General features: G+C 42.1%; 1 protein-coding gene across 4 annotated transcripts in view; it reads left to right on the forward strand.

Annotated features, from left to right (window-relative positions):
* CSNK1A1 (casein kinase 1 alpha 1) overlaps positions 1 to 19,700 on the forward strand; it is a 32,018-nt gene that overhangs the window by 4,003 nt on the left and 8,315 nt on the right. For 3 of the 4 annotated variants that reach the window (XM_058034530.1, XM_058034533.1, XM_058034531.1), the window contains exons 3-8: positions 7,697 to 7,823; positions 9,599 to 9,697; positions 12,083 to 12,166; positions 14,858 to 14,997; positions 18,032 to 18,110; positions 19,097 to 19,171. In XM_058034530.1, coding sequence (XP_057890513.1) covers positions 7,697 to 7,823; positions 9,599 to 9,697; positions 12,083 to 12,166; positions 14,858 to 14,997; positions 18,032 to 18,110; positions 19,097 to 19,171 — 604 coding nt within the window. The remainder of the gene's footprint in view (positions 1 to 7,696; positions 7,824 to 9,598; positions 9,698 to 12,082; positions 12,167 to 14,857; positions 14,998 to 18,031; positions 18,111 to 19,096; positions 19,172 to 19,700) is intronic. The other variant, XM_058034534.1, reaches the window with a different exon arrangement.

The following is a 19,700-nucleotide window of genomic DNA, read 5'->3' on the forward strand; positions in this document are numbered from 1 at the left end:
TGAAGTTATCTAGAACCAAGCAATTCATTTTGCAGCCTTTAAGGTTGAGTTGAGGCACTTTCTGGCTCATTGCAAGAAACAATGAGCAAGATTCTCAGTTTTGGGGTTAAAAGTTTAATATTTCTGTGGGGCCAACAGTGAGCCTTCACCTGCTGTGGAAGTTGAACAAAGCGCCTTGGTGTTTAATTCCACTTCAATAGAACATGTTTGTACAGAAAATAGCAAAAATGAGATTGGCGTGAATGAATTGGAAATTTTATTCTCTGAATATTCTAAACCACTTTAGGTCTTTAAATTTGCTGCTTATTGTTCCCTAAAAGAGCAGCAAAGTTTCTGAAATTACCCTAAAGTTTCACAAAACCTTCGTTAATATTCAAAAAAAAAAAAGGAAATTAAGCTATGTTTATTCTTGATGTTCAAGTTTTGCTTAATTATTACTTCAATTTTTCCCCAAAGGCTCTTGAGCCAAGCTTAACATTGTGACAGTTTGCTGTGCCTTTAGGACACTGTGGCCAGGCCCCAGCATTCTGCTGGGCTCATTCTCATTGTTCTCCCTCATCAGCTGCCCTTGGCTTTTTTTCCTCTCTTTTTCAGTGACAAAGCATTTTGAGCTGTAATCTTGTTAACTGGGCACTGATCCTATTAGCTGGGACTATCCACCTTTATTCCCCAATTCCTGCTGCTGCCTTGGAGGAATGCAGCACAGTGTGTTTGGTTTTTGGGTGTTTGTCCACAGTGGAACTCTGCTTTATTCACAAAAGCAATCATTCAAATTACCTGGGACAGCAGCTCTTGAGTTTTTTGCCATTTATGGTGTTCATCAGCTATTGGTTGTATCCTTGATGAAGATCAGCTATTTGTAAATTCAAAAGTTACTGACTTAGTGTTTTGTGAGTGGCTTTTTGTGTTTTTTTTTTTTTTTTTTTGCAAAGCTTCCTTGCAAACTGAATAAGTCAATCTCCACTTTTCTGAGTTTTTCAATGCGGCACTTGAGCACTTGCAAATATTTTGATGTTGAGAAATTCAGAGAGAAATTCTCAATTGAGTTGAGTTTTCTGGAAAAACATTATCTACAATATTTGTGTTTCTGGTTGATTACTGCCACGTTGCTGAATAATTATTAACAACAGAATGTGCCCTTATATATTTTCATTAAATACTACCTGTGATGGAAAAATGTGGTCAACGTTGGTAATCCAACAGTTATCACAACCAAGTTTGCCTTAAGAGCTTGAAATGTTCATTGTTAGCAATGCTTAAAAAACACACCTGTCAAACACCTGCATTTTTAACAGTTTTCTCAGTAACTTTCTGCAGTGTAAACCCCCAACCAACCACCAAAAAAACCCAAACCACCATGAGAAAAACAGAAAAGCACTCATGAAACCCCTCTTCCCCTTCCAGGAAAAAAAAAAGGTTTTGTTAATAAGTCCTAATATTAATTAACTTTCTGTTATTAGTTAGTCTGCATTTTGAAGGGTAAAACCACCTGATAGGTAACCAGAAGCCTCTAAATAAAATGGAAGATAATCTTTTAAATGAATGCCTGTGGTTCCTTTATTAAGAAAATAAATATATATAAATAAAATTTATTCCCTGTTTTCCACCAGTCTAAACTCTTGGTGGATTTTGTCAAAGCATCCAAGAGAGACCAAAGTTAGAATTTTTTCTCCCTGCCCTAACTCAGTTTTTGGAGTTTGAGGTCAGTGTTACTCCTGATTGAAACAAATGATCAGCAGAGATAACACTGGAACATTCTTTTCCTCAGTGCTGTTGGCTGTCCCTGCTGTGGATTAATGGTTCAGTTCTCACTGAGCTGCCCCTCCTGCCTTCCCCCAGGTGCCAGTGGGGTTGTGGACCAGCTCAGCAGAACAGGGAGCTGCATGTTTGCAGCATCACCCTGGGCACATGAAGCCACCTCCTTGCTGGGGGCTGAGTTGTGCTGGCATCCTTCGTGGATTGCTCTCAGAACTGTACAAAAAGTGATCCAGAATTTTATTTATAGAGTGCAGCCAGTTCCATAGCGTAGGGTGTTCATGGCTGTTGCTTTATTTAGTGCTTGGGTGGCCTAATTCATGCTCTCCATGGCAACTAACGTTAGGTGACATCTGCTAAATATTGCACTTCAGGATTTCAGTCATGCCATATTATGTGAAGTTCATTTATATTACTCCGAGCTGCTTAGCAGTTAAGTGCTTTTCCAGTTTCAGGGGAGATAAAGCAGAAATATAAAATATGTGTCAATTTAGAAATGAATCTCTGATGGATTACCTTTCTCTTGTGTGTTACTTCAGTGTCTGTGAGACTCAGTGCATTTTTACAGGCAAAATCCCTTTCCAGTTTGTCTGCACTGTCATTGTCAGGAGATGCCTGTGCTGAGAACATGGGAGCAGAAGGGTCTGAATCAATCAGGTGCCACATCACAACTTTCTAGGGCAGCAGGGCAGTGCTCATGGTTTTGTTGTGGGACACAGAGAGCCAGAGAGTTTCTGTGCCTCAGATAATGCTTGTACCCACAGGCAGGCAGCTGCCAGTTCTTTTTTCCCTGATTTTTGTTAGAAAACCTTTCCCCTATGCCCATCCTCCTGTAATAAGCAATAACTGCATAGCTCCATGGCTGCCCTGCTGAGCTGTTGCAGTAAATGATTGCAGAGGTCACAATCCTCCCATTTTTCCTGAGGTCTCTTTTGTGCCCTTGTTGGGATTTGGGTTTCCTCTCCTGAGCTGCTGCCAGGGCTTGCAGCAGTGATCCCAATTCAGGTTCTGTGAGGAGCAGCTGCCCCTTTCCTGGTAGGGTAACCTGGTGTTTTTCAGGGCTATCAGAGCTCTGTAATTACAGGGAGGTCAGTGTTTTCAGTCCCATCATCTGACTAATGCCCAGTTCAGAGACTTTTGTGTGAGTGACTTAGGGCTGGCAGGCTTGGAATACAGTTCCAGAGTGTTCACCACATCAGGGCCATTTGGATTTCTGTGGGATGTCTGAATCCTTTGTGTCCATGAGGCTTTCCAGACTTGCATATTCCCCCTCATGTGCCTGCTGACTTGTCAAACTTACTAATTAGGTGCTCTCAGGTAATTCTGTTAGCAAGTTCTTTCCAGCTTGCTTTTTCACCTTACATTTTTGTTCTAACAACTTTTTAATCCACCTTAGTTTTTCTAGCAATCTCCATTTCTGTCAGGAGAGCTCTTTCACTTGTTGCTTGCAAACACAAGTGCTGAGAGACTTAATTACATAGGATTACACAGAGTAATCATAGAGTCACACACCATAATTCATGCAAGTGGCAAAAGTTTATGTAATGTCAAAGAAGTCAGAATCACTCTTTTTCAGAATCATGTTTCTGGAAGTGTAAAGGTTTAAGTTCACATATTCAGTGTTGGAAAAATTGTCCTTCCCTGCAGTGAGGCACCAGGAGATGTTTTTGTCTGACAAAGGCACGGCCTCCTGTAGCTCTGTGTGTAATTCCAGGCTGCCAGAGCCCCTGTGGGAATAGTCAGTGATGGAGCTGACAGAAGCTTTTAGTGGAGGATGGGTTACCTGGCAAAGCAGGTGTTGATTGAGGGGAGCTTTTATTAACTTGGAACAAAATGGTCTTGTCATGGTTTGTCTGGTGGTGGGAACAGTTTTTGTGATATTGAGCTCATGTTCTGGTTTTTTGTATGAGCTGTAGGCAAAGGGAGGTGCCTTTATTGCCTCCATGTCTTGAGAATTCTGGGATTTGGGGTTTCTTTGCCATTTACTAATTCAGGAATTTGAGTCGTCTTGATCTGAATTCGTTTTTTTTAAATGTGAATCTCCTGAATCCTTTTATTTATTTCTGACACATTTTGGGTACTTGTGCTGGGTTTGTTACCTCGTTGTAATTATTATAATTGTCAGTGTAGTGGAACTGCTGGTTATTGACAGGAATTGTGTGAGTGACACAGTAGTGTGAAACTGGGCTGGAATTTCTGTGTGATTCTGTTAGCCCTTCACCCCCTTCCTCGGCTGGTTTCCCTAGTTCTGTTTGACCCTTTCAAAGGAAGATGTGAAAAAATACTATTAATAACCAAATGAAATGTTTGCTTAGGTAAAACAAATAAAAAATGCAAACAAAACAAACCCAGCTATTAAAAAACATTTCCTCAAACATTTCTTTTGTCCTTGACATTATTTACAAAATCCACAGTTGCTGAAATAGAAATCATTGATTTTTTGAAAGATGCAGCTCTGAAAAGGCAGAAGGGTTTTGGGTTTGGGTAGAGCTGACTGCAGTGTTTGCCACCAAGTACTAGATATGCGTCAGGATTTCACTTCCTTGTCTCAAGGTTAGTCAAGAGAATTTAAAACCCACCCCATGGGTGTTCAAGTAAACATCCACTTGGCATGTGACCTGACATCATACCTGCTGTATTGTGTGTTATTTAGAAACTAAACATCTGAAACTGCTGTGGTGTGACTTGGATGTTCCCACAGAGCTCCGACAGTGAAATCCAAGTCGTTAGAAAATTTCTGCTCTGTGTTTATGCTGGGGTTGTAGACGAGGCTCTCACACCACATGATTTGGAAACTTGGTGACGTGTCCACTCTGGTTTTTCACACAGACAAGTCACTGAAGTCAAATTCAGGTCACTGTGCTTAGCCTTTAACCATGCTCTGATAGAAAGCTCCATAAAAGAGCTTTACTGTATTCTGACTAATTGGAATAGTTTGATTATATAGCTCTAAACAGATGAGGGAAGGGAGAGTGATGAAGCATTTTCCTGCCTGGGAGCTTGGGCACACCTTGAAGCCCAAGGAGGTTTGTGACATCTGTATCAGATGTTTGTGTGACACTGCCTGGTCAAGGGTACACTCCACTGTTCCTCATGATTCTGTCCTGTTAATGTTTTGTGTAAGGATGTAAAGCACACTAGGAATCAATTAGAGAAAGATCATGAGAAGTTTTTCTGGTAAATCAGCTTCTCTTCTTGAAATAATACATTGTATGTAATTAAATCACAGTAATTACCCACCCAAAATGATTCTCAAGTAGTTCAGTCTCTTGCTCCCACTTTTTACTCCTCTCCAAAACTCTCCCTTACTTAAGATGTGTTGCTTCACGAGGGAAAGGACTTCAAGTGAGCTGACAGAAGTCCTTGGGTCTGTCAGACGTGGGCACACTTGTATTCTGAGATGCCAGTGCCACCCAGTAGTTGCCCAGGGGTTTGTATGAATCATTCCCTCACATTAGGAGATAATTCCAAGATTCCCTGCTGATGCAGTGTAAGAACTTGTGAAGATCTCTTTTTGGAACATCAGCTTTTACATCCAAGTTTTCCTAAGAAAAGCCAAGACTCCTGAAGTTCTTTCATTCAGAGCTGCCAGTAGTAGCAGCTCCTACACCTTGAGTGGACATGATGTTGCTTTACTTCTTAATCCCATTTTCCCTGGAGATCTTCCAAGGAAAATGAAAACTTACTTGGAGTGTTAGCAAAGTAAATAAAACACTCTGGTACCTTGGAAGAAGTTCCAGTTGCCAGCAGAAATGAATAGGTGTCACAGTCTTCAGTGAGGAATTACAGGCAGGTAAATGTGAAAATGAAATATTAAGAGGCTCTGCCTAATTTCTTTGTCTTGGAGAATTGAATGTGCTTTCCACCAGAGCAGAGTGGTCAGGAGATGAGAATTCTTGTTCATACATAGAAATAGGGCAAACAGAGGTTGTGCAATCATCCTGAATTACTGCACTTACTCTGCAGACAGATCCCTGTGGAGGAACAAAAAGGTTTTTAAAATGTTCCTTCCAGGGTGGGCTTCCTTTGCATCAGCTTCACCCTGTCTGTGAGGCTGGGACTCCATTTTCTGAGCTCCACTGAAGGCTGAACTTTGATCTTTTTCCCTTCACTGCATCTCTGGAGCACTGAACCATTGCTGTGCTGAACAATTACACTCAGCATCTCAATTAGAATTCCATCCCTTGAAGAAAATGATACTTTACCTAGATCTTGATTTACTTCTTAGAATTCTTCATTTCAGCCCATTACTCGCTATTTTTTTTCTCAACAAACCTACATTTCATAGGACAATACCTAGGCAGGTCATTTGCTCCAATTTCATTTTTTTAGGTGACCATAATGTTTCATTTTCACCTGTGACCCCTGGAGTTGTTCACAGAGCTGTTCTGTTGACATTTCATTTGAATGATTGCTTTCAAAATCCATATTTTCTGCATCCCATTTTGATGCAGAGAATGAATAAAGGTCTTAGACTGATGTGTAAAACAGGGAGTGTGAGCCACAGCTCATATATAACTTTAATCAGATTTATAACAATGCAGGAATGAGGGGCATGGTTTCTCCTAGGATCCAGACAGTGGAAAGGTACAGGCCAGTAGTTCCTGAAACAAATCCAAATATAGAATCTTTTCTCTCTGGCTTTGTAAACATTTTATTTTACTATAGCTAAGCCTGGAATCCTGTGAGTACCTAGGAATTTGTTGACTTTATCAGTGGTAACTGTTTTCCAGACAGCCATGTATTGGTGTACTGGAGTCATTGCCTAAAGTGGAAATACAGTGTCTGCACAGATATTTAAGTCCCAACTGCTGCTTTAGCTGAATCTTGAGGGTTTTTTTTTTTAATCTACATATTCTTCTTCTGAGGCACATCCTTGGGGCACCTTGTCTGTGCCACTGTTGGGAAATTACAGGAAATTCTCCCTGGAGTGCTGGCAGTAGGTTCTTGATGTAAGGAGCAGGAGCTCAGAAAAGGCAGAATTGCAGCCTTCTGATCAAACAGGTGTCCTGTCAGCTTCAAAACAGTTTTTCACTCACAGCTGTCACTTCACTGTGGTTATCTGGGACGTGCAGAAGAACTGGAGAGGAGAATATCCCAGCCCTGTCCTTCAAGGGTGGAGGTTCACACTGAGATGTGCAGGAGTCCAGGGGTGACTCCAGGCCTGCTCAGGGGCTTGGCTGGGGAGATACCACCCCAATAAAGCAGGGCTATGATGGAAATGTTAAACATGGATTGGAAAGGAAATCATCCATGGAAGGACTTCTGCTTGTCCTCACAGCATTACTAGCCTTTATTTTTGTCCAAAATGGATGTATTAGGCACTTAAAGGTTACTATCACAATATAGCTGCAATTAATATTTTATGTTTCTACTTTTGCTTTTCTGACACCTTCTCTCTGATATTAAAAGCCTGATAAGGAGCTTTTATTTTGACTTAATTGGAAATAGAACTTGATTGGCATTTTTTAAATTGAGAAATAAATGAAAAACTATGTGAGTGAACTGCTCTGGTCTGGTGCAGAGAAGTCAGACCTGAAAACAGAGCCTAAGGCATGTCAGGATGGTTTTGTGGAGTGAAATGATGGAAGAGCAATGAGAGTAAGGTGTCCTGCAGAGGAATTTCAGTCCAGGGGTTGTACACACCCCTCAGTGTAAGGACACTGCTGCTTTGGCTGCATTTTCATTCTGGTGTTTGGTATTTTGGTTGTTGATGTGGAGTAGTGTTTTCTCTTCAGGGAAGATTGCCAACTTGTGTGTTCTGGTTTGTGCTCAGACTTTTGTTTCCAGGAAAAATAAGATATTAGCAGCATTAATTTCTCATTAGCTTTCAAGATGGTACATTAGTCAGCAACGTGCCCTTGCAGCTGAGAGCACTGAGGGTACCCTGGGCTGCATCAGGAGTCCTGCTAATAACGCTGGATCATTTCCTCTCTTGCAGGTGGTATGGTCAAGAAAAGGACTACAATGTTCTAGTCATGGATCTTCTGGGGCCCAGCCTGGAAGACCTCTTCAACTTCTGTTCTCGCAGGTTTACCATGAAAACAGTACTTATGCTAGCAGACCAGGTACGTGCACACCTGGGGGTTCCTGCAGAGTGGCTTCAATAATTGATGCAGTGTTTTGTGCACTAAGTGAGCACTTGACCTAAATGGGAGCAAAGTGATGGTGGTTTGTGTGTGCTCTGCCCTACAAAGTGCACCGAGTGGGAGGGCACTGCAGCTGCCAGCTCCTTTGTGCTGCTGCTTTAAGGGCAACTTCATGAGAGTATTCAGACTCATTTGGGTGGATTCACTGCCAGTATCACCACAGGGGCTGTGGTAGGGGGGCTGAACAGTGTCCAGTTGTGGGTGATCTGATTCACTGGGACCTGTGGTGGCAACATGCAAGCCTGTCCCTGTGCTCTCACACCCTCCCGTAGCCCCTAGTGATGCCTCAGGTTTAGCTTTTCTATTTTTCAGATTCTGTGCTGCTTTAGTGTGCAGTTGTGAGCTCCATATCAGGGGATGCTGAGCTCTGTGCACAGAGCAGGGAGACAAAACAATTCCTGCTCCAGCTGGGCACCAAGGACAAATGACCCAAGGCATCAGTAGGCCCAGACAGTGAGCTAATAATAAACAACTGCCTTGCTTCTTTGGTCCTCACAGACAGTTCTTAAAGCTGTTAGTGGAGATGCCACTCTACCTCCAACATAATCAAAGCCTCTAAAACTCTCTTAAGTCTTTTTTTTATAGCAGTTGGTATTTTTCCAACTTGGTCATGAGAATACAGCATTTGAAATGAGCAGCCATATTTATTTCTTGCTGCTTAATAAATGGCTTGATTGTGCTTCCTTCAGCTCCTTGAAAAGCACTGAGGGTTTTTCAAGTTGAATTTTTCAATGGTAGTTGAAATTTCATCTAATATTACGTAATAGATATCAGTACCAAGTTGTCACTCAGCCAGATGCTCGTAGAATCCCAGGCTCTTGGCCAAGGAAGCTCAGGGCATTTGTCTGGAGACAAGGTCAGCTGTCCCTGTTCTCCCTGCCCTAGGAGAGTGATGTGCTTGCTCTGGAGAGCCATTGCCTGCTCCCTTAGCCAGGCTGTGACAGCATCTCCACGAGGAGTTTGTGCATTGTTCCTTAGGATGAGGAGCATTAATGGGCTGTCAGCTGGGAAACAGGCAGAAATGGGGGTGGCAGTGCTCAGAAGTGGCTTCTAGGGCACAGTCCAGCAAACAGCTGTCAGGGTGTGATGTAACAGCTCAAACCTGCAAGGGCAGTGTTTGAGGAGCTGCAGAGCTGTGCCACATAACCATGGCTGTGATCTCACCCACAGGAAATGGGCTGGCCCTGTGTGATGACACAGATGTGCCAGAGTTTCTCCATGCCTCCAGTATTCTGGGATCAGGGTAGCCTGGCTGTGGCAGGATGGGCCACCGTCAAGTTGTGACTTGCTCCATGAAAACTGTTACCTGAAAAGTGATGTTTGATGAATGAATAACCAGATGAATGAGTAACGGGGGCAGGGGGAGGGAATGAGCTTTAAAATTGGCTTGTGGTAGCTATAAAAGCTTTGAAACAATGAAAAAAATCACTTTTTAATAGGATACTATAGTTAGAAACATGAACTTCAATATCTGGGAATTATTCAAGTATTTAATCTGCCATTTTCTGTCTAAGATTGTGGAATTTTAACATGAAAAAAAGTTACTCAGCATTTAAATAATTGGTTTTCATTAAGCAAATGCATAAACTGAAGTTGCAGAGGAAAGTAACACTAAAAATTCATGCTTTCATTGAAGGTTTAATGAAATGTCTTGCTCTCTTTGAAATCTTACATGTCGCTGGTTTTTTTTACAGATGATCAGTAGAATTGAATATGTGCACACAAAGAATTTTATACACAGAGACATTAAACCAGATAACTTCCTAATGGGTATTGGGCGTCACTGTAATAAGGTTAGTCCAAAGCTCTTTGTTTCCAAGCTGCAGAGGGAATGTCTGTGGGATTTGATTCCAGCTGCACAACTTCTGTAAAATCCATTGCTAAAACTGCTGTTTGGGATGCTAAACCACAGTTCTTGGGTGTGAGAACTTGGTTTTCTTGGTGTCCATTTGTAAATGCTGTGGGTCTCTGACCCACCCTGGGAGATGCACTTGATTGCAAGATGATTTCTGGACTTGCAACAAGGTTATAAACTAACCCTAGAGAAGACTTGGCTACTTCTCTCAAGATGTCTGTTGTCATAGCATTTTATTCCTCTATGATAAAGTCAAATCTTATCTTTGGCCTTGGGGCTGACCTCCTAGGATGAAAACAATTTGTGCCACGTGGGAGCTCCTGACCTACCAGTCAGCAGGGCATTAAACCTTGCAGTGACAGACTGGTAAAGTGTCTTCAACCACCAGAATTGTGGATAAAACCAAGAGCCAACATGCAGATGCCTTTATAAATAAAAGAAATGATGCAATTATGTTGATGGAAAACTGTTAAGCTGTAGAATACCTGCTGTACAACAAAAATTTTGTCTCAGTTTACTTTGTGGGGGAAAAAAAAGCTGAGGGTGGGTGGGGGGTGGGCTGAGGTTGTTACACTTTTTGGGATGGGTAAACATAGTCAGAAGTGCATGTTTCCTGCCTGGAAGGCAACTTTTTCATTTTATTTTTAGTTTTCTTGAGTGAAATATGCTTAATCCTGCAATTTGTATGTCGAGCTCGGGCAGACAGGCAGCATTGGCAATGCATTAAGCATGCTACTGATTAGAAATTAACTTCAGGACAAATGTACGTGATCAAGCTGTTTATTGGAAGCAAGATTCCCACTTATCTTCTCTAGATGCCATCCCAGGATGTCTCATCTGGTTAGGCACTACCAGTAATCACAATGTTTACCTTTGTTTGCCTGTATGAATGCCAACTTCAGGGCCATGAGCATTAGAAGGGGAAAGCTTGGATAATGTGAGATAACAGCTCTTGTCTGAAGAGGTGCAATGCACTGAGTGTTTAGAGACAACCAGTGGTGGAAAAGCTTGTAATTCCAGCTGAAAGACAGTCTTTATGTAATCCTGTTGCTGTTAAACTTTGTTTGTTCCCAAGTTTCATACTTTCACTCTGTACAGCTCTATTTTTCTCTGCTGTGTTGAGCAGTTTAGGCTCCTTAATTCTCTGGCATGACTCAAAGTAGAACTTGAAAACTTTTATTTTGGTTTTTTCCTAGTTTTAGTTTCTGATTTCCAATTGTTCTTTTTGGGCCATTTTTCTATACTTTTGCACAGTCATGCTAGGTTGGCATTGCTGCACTCCAGATCATCTTGGTGTGGATTAATGGCCTAGAAATTGCTGCTCTGCTTACTTTAGAGGAGGAACACATTAGATTTGCATCAGCTGAAATCAAAGACAAAATTGCCTACAAACCATTTGATTTTTTCCCTTTAGGGAGCCATGCAATGATATGGTGGTAAAGCACTGTGGGCATGGGCTTCACTTATATTTCACAGAATTAGGGAGTTAGTTCCTGACCCAAGTGCAAATTAATAGTTTTACATGAGCAAAATATGGAATGGGTTCCTTCAGTTTGGAATCAACTGCTTTGTCTAGGAAACGTTTGCCACCATACAATATTTAATGTGTTTTTTTGTAACCAAGTGTAGTTTTGAGGTTTTTTGAGATGACTCTACACAGTTCAAAGAAAATCAGCCACAAAGACTAGAACAGCATGGTAATCTTGTTCCAGTAGCTTCCTGTCAGTTATATTTCAAAAAAAAAAAATTTGATTTTTTTTCCCCAAATTTTAATTTGGTCATTGGGAGAAATTTTGCTCCCACCTTAAAAGATGAATTTCCAGCTCTGCTAGAAATAAGCCCTGCATGCTTATGAAAGTAAACTTTAAGGTGACTAAATGCCTTCTACCTCTTCCTTACTGAAGATTTTACTTTTTCTAAATATCTTACGGGGGAAGGGCAGTTTGTGGAACCAAAGGCTGCTTTTGTAAGCAAAAACTTGAATTTCCTTTTTTAATAGAGCCAAATGTCACCATTGCTATCCCTGGTTAAGGCAGTGCCATTTTGGAGCGGCTCACAGTTGAAATTTACCTTGTCCCATCTGTCAAATTTTCTCCTTGCAAAAAAAAAAAAAAATAATACCACTCTAAATAATCAAAATATGACTCCAAAAAAAGATGGAAAGATACAGTTTTTTTGAAAAGTACAGTGCTTGGTGGAAGAAGGATGGCATTTGGCTACCCTGTTCTTTCTCGAACGCCTCGGTGTTGCCTGTCTGCGCCGGCCAATGTTGCAATGTAAGCAAGACTGTTTGATGCACTGCCACCCTCTATTGTTTGTTCAGTGTTTAGAATCTCCAGTGGGGAAGAGGAAAAGAAGCATGACTGTTAGTACTTCTCAGGACCCATCTTTCTCAGGATTAAACCAGGTCTGAACTGTCTCCTATTCCAACCTCAACCCCAAATTCATGTGCTTTATTTTTGTTTCGGTTATTTTTTTTTTCGTTTGGTTTATTTTTTGTTTTTTATTTTGTTTTTTCTGGAGAATGTAGACCTTGCAAAAGCACCTCTTATGTTGGCATTATTCAGACATACTTGGCAAACATGTAACATTACTAAGATGTTTCCCTGTGGCGCTTGTTTAAATTGTGGAATTATTTCTAAACTTTGATAGGGCTAAATGTACGTGCTTGATTTCAGGTGCAGGTTTCATTTGTGGTCTTTCCAACTCAAAAGGCAATCTCCTAAAAGTGTGGTGAAGGATAGATATGAAATAGCAGGGCTCCTGCTTGCCTTGCTGAAGGTTTCCTGCAGTTCCTGTGGATGCATGTGGTGAGGTTCTGTTACCACTTCAGCCAGACTCCTCCCCGTGCAGTTTCCTTTCAAAACCACCCCAAATGTGTAATGAAGACTTAATATTTTCATCCATTTTGCTTAAAATCTGAAATTACTCAAACAAGCTGCGTCTTGGAGAAGCAGGAGCTTATCTTGTACTGTCTAATGTCATATTCCTGACTCTTGAAGAGAAGATGAATTGCAGAGAGAGGAAGACATTTGCCAGTTGGTAGCAGGACAGCTGGAAATTGCTGAATATGAATCACTGCTCAGGAGCTTGGCCATTGGTGCACAGCTTTGCACAGTAGTCTCCATGGATTAAATCCCAGGCAGATTCCTGCTGTACACAAGCTGACAGGCTTCTGTTGTCTGCTTCTGAAACTTTCTTATCAGAGGCACAGACTTTGATCTACTTCTCTAGTTGCTCTTGGCAAAAATCGTGCCCTACTTCTCCAGTTTCCTGCTGATAGTGCAACAGACAGAATGAAGGTGGTGTGAGGTTATCTGGGAACTGGCACTGGGACGTTCTGTGCTCATCCAGACTGGGCTGTGTCTCCCAGCTTAGTTCTTTCCAGGAGGGGCTCACTCCTCTGCCTTCAGCCCATCTACAGGGAAATACAGACTGATCCTGAGCTAGGGAACAGAGCAAACTTCCCCAGGGAAGCTGCTGCTCTAAAATAATAGCCAGTTACAGGTCTGTGTTGTGGACCAAATCAGAAAATGAGAGATTGCATTCGAGCTCAGGCTTTGCTTCTAGGAAAGTCACATAGGAGCAATCACGTAGAGCTTTACAGTGTCTGCTTTGGGATTCAATATCAAATATTTCCTGGCATATCAGGTGATTTCCTGGTAGCTAGGGAACATATCCATGCTCACTGAGTAGCTGCCTGTTGTGGGTGCAGCACAGCCAGGACCTACACCTTGCTGAGCTGTCTGAGCAGTGGAGTTGGTTTAAAAACTTGGGTTAATGTCTCTTGCTCCAAGCATTCTGGGCTTTCAGGATGGCTTTCACCTGAACAGCAAATGCAGCACTGCAGTGCCTTGTGTTTGCATGTAAATCATGGCAAGGCTTCACCCCAGGTTTTCGGCTCTGACACTAGAAGCTGAAGAGGATTTTAGCTTTGCTTTTTCCTGTCTAGGCTACTGTAGTTGGGAAATCTTGAATCAGAATTCTGAGCCATAGCTACTCTGCAATTCAGAAACTTTCAGTATCTTCAGAGTTGAACTTCTTGGTTCACAGCACTTCCAGTGTGCCAGTGACCTCCCCCCCCCACCCCATTTCAGCCTTGGATGTATTTTAGTCTCCAGTTTGCTTTTAAAGATGTATCTTCAGTTCTGGAATCAGCTTCTAGGTGATACAGAGTTGTTTTTTACTGAGACGTAATCAGACTTTAAATATCTTCTTTCCATCACATTCTGTCCCCACCCAAGTTACTTTTGCAGCACTGATCAGTCTGTAGGGATTGTAGTCCTTGATCCTGTAGCATTAATCCAGTGTTGGAATCAGGATTTGTAGCTTGAAGTCTGAAAGGTTCTTTATGTGCTTCTTTCTGCCTCAGCTGTTTTTGCCTAGTCCTGAAATCTTGCCCAAGAAAGTACAGCCTGGATGACCCTTTGTAGGTGGGCTGGCTGGCAGCACACTGATTACCACACGCTAATTACCACACACTCAGGTTGCTAAATACCAAATCATTGGGCAAGCTTGGTTATTAGAAACCCAAATTGGATCCATTGCTTGGCTCCAGCTTCCTGGCTGTGTTAAAAGCAGCGAGTTTGTCCTGCTGCTGTGGCAGTGTTCTGGGAGCCTTCAAATGAGCCAAGAACAAGCTGTCTCGTTTGCTGGGGAAGGTTTTGGCCTTGTGCTCTGCAGAATGGCCACTGTTCTTTGGGACAGGACGTTGCAGGATGTGCCTTGTACGTTAAACTGCCCTTAGCTCCATGTGTGTGCCCTGTGTGCCAGTGGGGTCTGGGATGTGCTTTCACACATCTTCCTCCCTCAGCAGATTACAGTAGTGATAGAAAATAGTGGTAGAACTAAGCTCCAGAGGCTGAGTAGCACCATCTAATCCATTGCAGGGGATTGAGAAAAGGCTTGAACTAATTCACCATTGAGTTTTTAACTGACTAGTTAAAGCTGGTTGCGCCTCCGCACTGTTACTTTGCTTCTTTTAACTGTAGGCTGTTACATTGTCTGGGTGTCTTAAAACGTAGCTAATGCCTACTGAAAGAAGTTGGGAAATTGGGGTTTTGGATAGGAATCTAACCTGTTTTCATTTCTCTTGAAGTTATTCCTTATTGACTTTGGTTTGGCCAAAAAGTACCGGGACAACAGGACAAGGCAACACATACCATACAGAGAAGACAAAAATCTCACTGGCACAGCTCGATATGCCAGCATCAATGCACACCTTGGCATTGAGCAGAGGTGAGTGCAGCTTCTGGAGGGTGCAGGGTGCTCTTTGGAAGCTTCTGAAGAGTCTGAATCATTTTGTAGGAAAAGTGTATCCATCTCTTTGCAAGTGTTCTTCCTTTTGGCTGCCTGTGCAAGGATTGGGGAAAATCCAAGCACCTAATTTGCTTCTTGAAGAGACTGTGTGTCTTGCAGACATCATGTGGATGTTCTGCATATTATTTCGGCTTTTTAAAGGCTAAGCCATACTTTGATGTGGGTGTGTCAGAGGCCCTTCACACATAAAATGCTGCACTTTGCTGATGTGTTGGTACCTGTTGGCAGCACTGCTGACTGGCTTGAGAGGCTTTCTGTAAGCAGAAGGGCTGTTCTAAAGCTGGTGTCTGGCCTGTTTTCCCACTCTCATCAACTTAATAAACCATTATTTCTCCTTTTGCCTGCAAGCAAGACTTAAATACCTTCAGTCACACTGTATTTTAGTTTTATGTCTGTAGCTATGTACACATGTGTGTGGATATATTTCTTAGAGCTTTGCTTAATCAACAAACACATTTTTATCTTCTGGATCAAAGGCATTTTGTTCCTACAGAATCCCAGCATTTTCTAGTGGAGAGAGCACTTCAAGTTGTTTGGAAGTGTTAGGTGTTTATGGGATATCAAGGGATGCCTCTCTTCCTTACATCTGTACCTAAAAATTGTATTGGATAACTGAAGAGTGTGGCTTTACCTCTCTTGGATAGTTAAAGCTTCCAGGAATGTCTGTGCCTCTGACCTTTGTGTTAACCAAGATCAGAATGACAGAATTTCTCGTGGTCAGCTTCAAAAGAACATGTAACCCACAAATGGTGCTTTAAAATGCTCCATGTTTCCTTTTTTACTTTAATTTCCTTAAGGTTCCTTCAGGGTATTTTATTGTTTGTCAGTGCCTTTATTGAAGCCAGCTTGGTATGTGGTCAGGGAGATAATGACAGGTGTCACTTCTGAAATAAATGCATTTCACAGATCCCAAGCAGTCCTGAAAAGGGAATATCTGTGCTTGCGCCTGAGAGTGAAGGAGGGACCTGCAAAGGATCTTGCTTTAGAATTTAGTTGAGCACCAAAAATTGAGTTTAGTTGAATTTTACACCATATCTGCTGGTAATGGGAATTGTGTTATAATTAGAAATGTAGGTTGGTGCTTGCTAAAAGCTGCTAAACTGTCTAGGTCAAGCCAGCAGTGAGGCAAAGAAGTAATGCATTCCTGTAATCAAGAGAAACCAGTTCTGGAGCTTATGGCAGAATATTTCAACCTCTAGTCCTGTACTTTTAACTGTTACAGATCATGTTTTCCTACAGGTAATGACAGCTGTGCTCAAGGAGCTCTTTGCAGTGGTATTTATTTTAATAATGGAGAGGATTGTCCTGTTTTCCAAATCCTGAAAACTGTTTTTGTCAATATATTGTAATAATGTACCCACTACAGATTTACAGAACGAAATGTTTCCTACTACGAGATCATTGCATTAAACATTAAAACAATGAGCTGGGTGGGGATGGACACTCTTACACCCTTTATTGCTGCTGAATTTACCACTGCCTTCTCAGAGAATTCTATGTCCCTGTACAGGTTCACTGAATGCTGTTGGTGATTAAAATCTGCAGTTCTAATGGAATTAGCAAGTTTGGCAGGCTGGAATTTGTGGGCTCAGTATCATTTTTCAGCCCTTTGTCTGTGGTTTCATGTTGCAGCTGAGATGATCTGAGGGGAGGGAGCCAATCCCCTCTTCCCTGGGCACTGCAGAGCTTTGCTGGCCTTGTGCTCAAAGCTTTCTGGAGCCAAGCTGATTTCCCCCTGGGATTGCTTTGCCTTTGTTCCCAAAGGGTCACAGAGCTGGCCCATGAGTGAGGAGTGCCAGGCTGTTCTGGTTCCATTGGCTGGGCTAGAACACAAAACATCACCAGCTTCTTTCTTCTCCTACCAAGAGAGATCAGGTTGGAGCCTGTTCCCACTTCAGGGGAGCTGATTTTCCCTCACCTTTGTGTGTAATCCTGTTTGCAATACCACTGTCAGCCTTTTGATCCTTGTAGAGTCTGTCCTGCCACCCTTTAAATCCTTCTCTGGCTGAGAGAGCATCAGCAAAACCCACCAGCTTTTCCCCATAAGGGAGCAGGGAGGAGGAAAAGAAGTTATTTTTCTGCCTCATATTAAATAGATGTCAGCTGCAGAGAGGGGCAGTCAGAGGAAAAATCTGATTTTAACACAGCTGGGAAGAGGCAACTTTGCCAAGAGGAAAAAAAAAATCCTGGAGTGTGTTTTCCACTCCAATGAGCTGTGCTGCTCTTGGTGCTCAGGAAAGCTGTGAGCAAAGTACAGTGGAGTTCATGTGGCCAGAGTGGGGATGGGGAACATGTGCAAGGCAGAAAGCATTTGAAGCCTTTTGCATGAGAGTTTGTGCAAGTTCTCAGCTGGATGGATCACTTTGGAGTTCTCCAGACTTTGGGGGGAAGAAGGCAGAGGCAGCTCTCAGACTGATTTATGTACCTCCATAAATATTGCTGCCTTTTAAAATCAGGGCAGCTGAGGGGGATTTGACAGAAGGCAAGGAAGAAAGGAGCAATGCCCCTTAAGGACCAGGTGGTCAGGATTGATCCCAGACTGAGCCAAGGTTCAGGGAAAAATGTGACTGACAAGATGTTATAGCCTTGTTGACCCCATTAACCTCATTCTCTCTTACCATGCATTCCATGGTTCCTACAGGAAAATCTTCAGTTTCTACCCAAGCTACTTAAGAAGGCAGGAAAGACATTTCATGGTTGGTTTTTTGTTGTTGTTGGTTTTGGGTTTTTTTTATTTTCCAAAGATCACTATAACTGCAGGTGAAAGCTTAGAACACACAATACCTACAGAATATTCCTTGCTTAAAAAGTGAATAGGATCTCTTCCTATCTTAGGGTTTTCTTAGGGTTTATTCCTGAATTATTTTTTTAATTTAAATTTTTGAATGCTAGCACTGTGGAATAAAGTAAGAAATGACAGAATTTGTGATTTCTTGTGTTTTTCCTCCTGCAGTCGTCGGGATGACATGGAGTCTCTAGGCTATGTATTGATGTACTTTAACAGAACCAGTCTGCCTTGGCAAGGATTAAAGGTAGGTTAGGATGCTTTTTTTCCCTCCCCCACCCTTTTAATATTTTTTTTCATGTTTGGGTAGCATGCTTCTGCCTGCCAGGTGGGTTTATATAATGTTTAGCCTCAGTTGTACAAAGCAGCTTTTCCCAAAGCTTGATATTTATAGACTGTGGATTCTGCCTCTTACGCAGCAGGCAAAATGTGCATTGTTGGACTGTCTTAAAATTTATGCTAAACAATAGCTGACATCATCTTTGCCAGTTATTGTCCTGTTGCAGGCTGAGGCCCCTTTGGGAAATAAAAAATAACATTGTTAGTGGCTTTTTGAATTGCTGGAGAGAGCATGGAAATAATCTCTTGCCTGGCAAGTTCAGCCTCAGTGGTGTCTTCAGACCAGGTTATGGCACAACTGAATAATTATTAACTGCAGCAGGCTTGTTCAGGATTTCCATGTATGGGAGCCAGCTACAAACGTGGCAGACATTTCTTATTTCACTCATTTAGACTCCAGTGATTGGTTTTCATGTTTTAATTGTTTTTCTTTCTTTGTGTGAGAGTTGTGTAATTCCAATGCTGTTGCAGCTGCACAGTTTCTAAAAAGGCAGCAGCTTGTGGGCCACTGGAACTCCTCAGCTGCAAATGAATGTAAAGGGTGCTGAAGCACCAGGCAGCCCTGAATGAGGCACTGAGTGGGAATTAATACAACTTTGGCAAATGTAGCTGCAAGTCTGCTGTGGTTAATGGACAAAAGCAGCAGCTAGAGCTACACGAGCTGTGCCATGTGATGGAAGCATTAGACTGCGACAAATGGTATTAAACTGTGGCCAAATCTTAATACCAGATTGACCTTCATTCTCTTTGCAATAAGTGTGTGGGACTTGGAGATTTCACATAAAATACTTATGGTTGACCAAAGGATTTTTGTCATTTTTTTTTTTTTGCTGCTGTCCTTGTTAATCCAGTGTTGCACAATATCTCTTATATTGTGACCTACATGTTCCACAGGCTGCAACAAAGAAGCAAAAGTATGAAAAGATTAGCGAAAAGAAAATGTCCACTCCTGTTGAGGTTTTGTGTAAGGTAAGAGTTTCCAAATGATGTCATACTGTGAAATGGAAATGCTTTTCTTGTTTGGTTTGTTGGTTTTTTCCCCTAAACTTGAGCCAATATATTAAATAGCCTCACATGGCATTTGCTGCTGAATAATTCAGCTTTGGCAGGCACTGGATGCCTTGTGTTTGGCCACCCAGCAAGACTGGGAACGTGTACAGGGCAGCATTTGCTGCTGCTCCTTGGCAAAGTTCATGCCACCATCATTCAGGTCTGGCTGACTGTTGGCTGTGCAAGCTCCCAGCTCTCTTAGGTGAGGCTTGGTCAGTTCTTCAAGGTTTACAGTGCAGGTTTGACATCAGAAGTAAATAAGTAACCAAGGTGGAGCTGTCTGGCTCGCCTACATCCACTTTGTGCCTCTCCAGGAGGGTTCATATTGTCTGCCCTTACTCAAGGAGTGGCTGTAATGGAATTGGATGCAAGTGATCTTTGTTTTTCCAGAGTTTTCCTTTGAGTCTTAGGATTCCTCTTGCACTGTGGCATCTGAGTGCTTCTTAAC

This window comes from Melospiza georgiana, chromosome 15 (assembly GCF_028018845.1).
Source record: "Melospiza georgiana isolate bMelGeo1 chromosome 15, bMelGeo1.pri, whole genome shotgun sequence".
NCBI lineage: Eukaryota > Metazoa > Chordata > Aves > Passeriformes > Passerellidae > Melospiza > Melospiza georgiana.